General features: G+C 63.9%; 1 protein-coding gene across 1 annotated transcript; it reads left to right on the top strand.

Moving 5' to 3' along the window:
- The first annotated feature begins 1,967 nt into the window (after positions 1 to 1,967).
- Positions 1,968 to 2,429, top strand: LOC139784875 (uncharacterized). Its single transcript, XM_071724051.1, has one exon. It carries the CDS (start codon positions 1,968 to 1,970, stop codon positions 2,427 to 2,429), a length of 462 nt encoding a protein of 153 aa, XP_071580152.1.
- The last annotated feature ends 700 nt before the right edge of the window (positions 2,430 to 3,129 follow it).

The following is a 3,129-nucleotide window of genomic DNA, read 5'->3' as shown; positions in this document are numbered from 1 at the left end:
GAACCACAGAACAATATACAGTTGTTTTTCTGCTGAAATACGTTTTCTGCCAGTTGTGGTATTTGTCTCTCTCGTGGTGGACCGCCTTGGCGTGGCGAGAGGGGTCCCCGTTCGGATCCGGCGAGTCATGTCCAGTGGATTCTGTTGGTAGAAGTCACTGTGGTGACCCGTTGGTGAGGTGCGGGGTCTAAGAGTCCACCCTTCCTGCCGCCGGTCTACGGACCGGAGTGGCAGGAAGAATGGGAGCCCGGCGACTCCCTTAGGGACTGGCCTATGGGTCGGTCTCAATCGCCGGTAGGGGATGGCGACCCCGACTTCAAACGCCCGGCCGGCCGGGGCCGTTATGAGGGAGCTTGCTCCCTACACCGAGCCACGGGGTGGGGTGGGGGTGGGGGTACCCCGTCTCGAAGCGGGCAGGGATGCCGACCCGCTGAGAGGGAGGGGAAGATCCCGCTCTTCGGACCCACTGCACGCCGGTGTTCCGGCAGGGAAAGAGAGCGGGATTACCTTTCTCGTCCTGGGTCTCGGACGTGGTCCGTGATCAGGGGCGGGAAGGAACCCACACTCACGGCTGCCGGGGAAGTGGTCCCACGGCCCGTGAGGAGTGGAGGGTCGTCTGGGCCGCTCGAACGTATTTCGAGGTCGGGGCCAGACGACCTGGGATGAGGAACAGCCCGGACCACTTTATGGTTCGAGCGGTTCGACTGCCTTGGCAGCAGCGAGGGACGGGCAGGCTGGGCTCGGTAGCTTTTTAGCAACCGGCCTAGGGGAAGGAAAACCCCGAAATCGAAACATACACACACATTTACACTCTTACACACCACACTCACGATCGGGTTCCTCGTGTTTCCGCCGGGGGCCCCCGGGGGCCTGGGTTGTCGTGCGCGCGTCGTGGCAGAGGGTACAGCGGTTTAAACAGGGGTTTCGACGTTCCCCTGGGCGCCCGATAGTACAGGGGCCCGGGTCGGCCTAACCAGCACGACCTGGCTGCCTCACCAGCGGGTGTATAATCTCGCGGGGGCGAGTACTGCCGGTTGGTGACCGGACGGGACCGTGCTCGTTCTCGCGGGGGCCACCGCCGAAGCCACTGTCCTTTGCGTGCTCGATGCTCCTGGGTTTCCCGGATCCCCCGGTATGGGGCTTCGCGGGCCCGTGTACACACACACACACACGCACATAAATGTTCGATTGAGAGGATTTTTTATAATAAAAATGTCGACAAAAAAGGAATTGGTTTTTAAAAACGTCGAACAGGAGTCCGGGGTTTCCCAGCCCCAAGTGGTGGTTGAGAGGATTTCGAGCACGAAATCCTCTAAGGACAAGCCCGCACCGAAGAGTGTGCAAGAGAGGCGGGCAAGGGAGGCGGCCGACGCCGCTGGCGCTGTCAGCGGTACGTCTGCCGGCCCCCGAAGCGGCTCACCCGACGTCATAGTAACGGGTGAGAAGAAGAAAAAGGCAGGCGGGGGGCCGTCTTCTCCAAGGCCAAGGAGGATATCGCGGCCTTGGATAAGATGATCCTCCAGCTGAGAGGCAAGGAGGTCCCCCCGGCGGCAAAGACAGAGGAGACGCGGGGCCGTAAGCCCATTTCGGAGGGGGCCTTCTGCGCTAAGAGCTGGTCCTCGGGGTGGCCCTCCCTAGAGGATGCTGGCTCACAGGATATGCCGATGACATATTCCTGGGGGTCAGCGGGGAGGGCTGGCAGGAGGCCATCAGGCTGGCCAACGTGGCGGCGGCGAGCGTGGTGCACGCCATCCGGGCACTGGGCTTGAAAGTGGCCCCCCATAAAACGCAGGCGACCATGTTTTATGATCGCCTTGCGGGGGGGGGTCACCGCCGGGGGGCTCAGCGTCCGGGTGGAGGGGACGGAGGTCCCGATCAAGCCCCACCTCCTATACCTGGGGGTCTGGATCGACCGGAGGAGGAGCTTCGGCAAGCACGTTGCCCGCGTGGTCCCGAGAGCGAGGGCAATGGCCAACAGCCTTGCTAGGCTGTTGCCCAATATTAGCGGGGCCAGCGGGCACGTGCGTCGCCTCTACGTGGCAACGGTCCAATCGGTGCTGCTTTACGCGGCACCGATTTGGCCGGAGAAGGCGGGCGAGGATGCTCGTCTTGGTAGGCCGCTGGCGGCGGCCCAACGGCTGATAGCCAATAGGGCCGCCAGGGCCTACCGGACCGTCTCGCACGTGGGGGCGACTACCCTCGCCGGGATCCCCCCAATTCACCTGATCGCCAGGTCACACGCCCGCGTGTATACGCGGTCTAAGGCGATCAGGGACGGCGTTATAACGGCGAGGGTCAAGAGGGCGCTGAGGCTCCAGGCCAAAACGACCCTCCTGCGCGAGTGGGAGGAGTTTCTCGCGAACCCCCTTTTGGGGCAGGAGGGTCAGAGAGGCCATCCGGCCGGTTCTTGGAGAGTGGGTGGAGCGTAAGGGGAGAGGCCTTACGTTCCACACGGCACAGGTGATCACCGGGCATGGGTGCTTCGGTGATTACCTGTGCCGAATCGGGAAGAAGCGCGCCACGCGCTGCCACCATTGCCCGGAGGAGGCAGACACGGCGCAGCATACGCTGGAGTTTTGCCCAGCGTGGGAGGAGCAGCGTCGTGCCCTCCGGGAAAGTGTAGGAGATGACCTCGCCCTCCCGACCATCATCTCCGCGGCGGTGACCGGGGGAGAGGAGGGCGAAGTTAAATGGAGGGCGTTCGTCTCTTTCTGCGGCGCAGTCATGTCGCAGAAGGAGGCAGCCGAACGCGTCAGGAGGAGGGAAGCACCACCCCCCTCTAGTGACAGCGAATGGAGCGACGGGTTGGGTCCGGGCCGCAGACCGCCGCCGCCACCACGGCGGCGGCGTTATTTTTTACGACGTCGCGGGCCCAGGAGCGGCCCCTCGTCGCGATTTCGGTTTCAGGGGGGGGACGGCACATGACAGTGCCGGGGGGAGAAGGGCGCAGTTAACGCGCACAGGAGGTATCTTCTCCCCCCTCCCCCCCTCGGAACAAGAGGAGGCCGTCGCCGTCGGCGACGCCGGCCAATGGCCGTACGTACGGGTCCCCCCACTAACTAAAGGGGGGACCGCGGGGGTGGAGCGGGCGTGCGGGCGGGGTTACCGCACGTCCGCAGTATAACCCAC

Source organism: Temnothorax nylanderi, unplaced genomic scaffold, assembly GCF_030848795.1.
Source record: "Temnothorax nylanderi isolate EJ_2023f unplaced genomic scaffold, tnyl_v1.0 TNYL_tig0694_pilon, whole genome shotgun sequence".
In the NCBI taxonomy this organism is placed as follows: Eukaryota; Metazoa; Arthropoda; class Insecta; order Hymenoptera; family Formicidae; genus Temnothorax; species Temnothorax nylanderi.
This window is presented reverse-complemented; position numbering and strand designations above follow the sequence as displayed.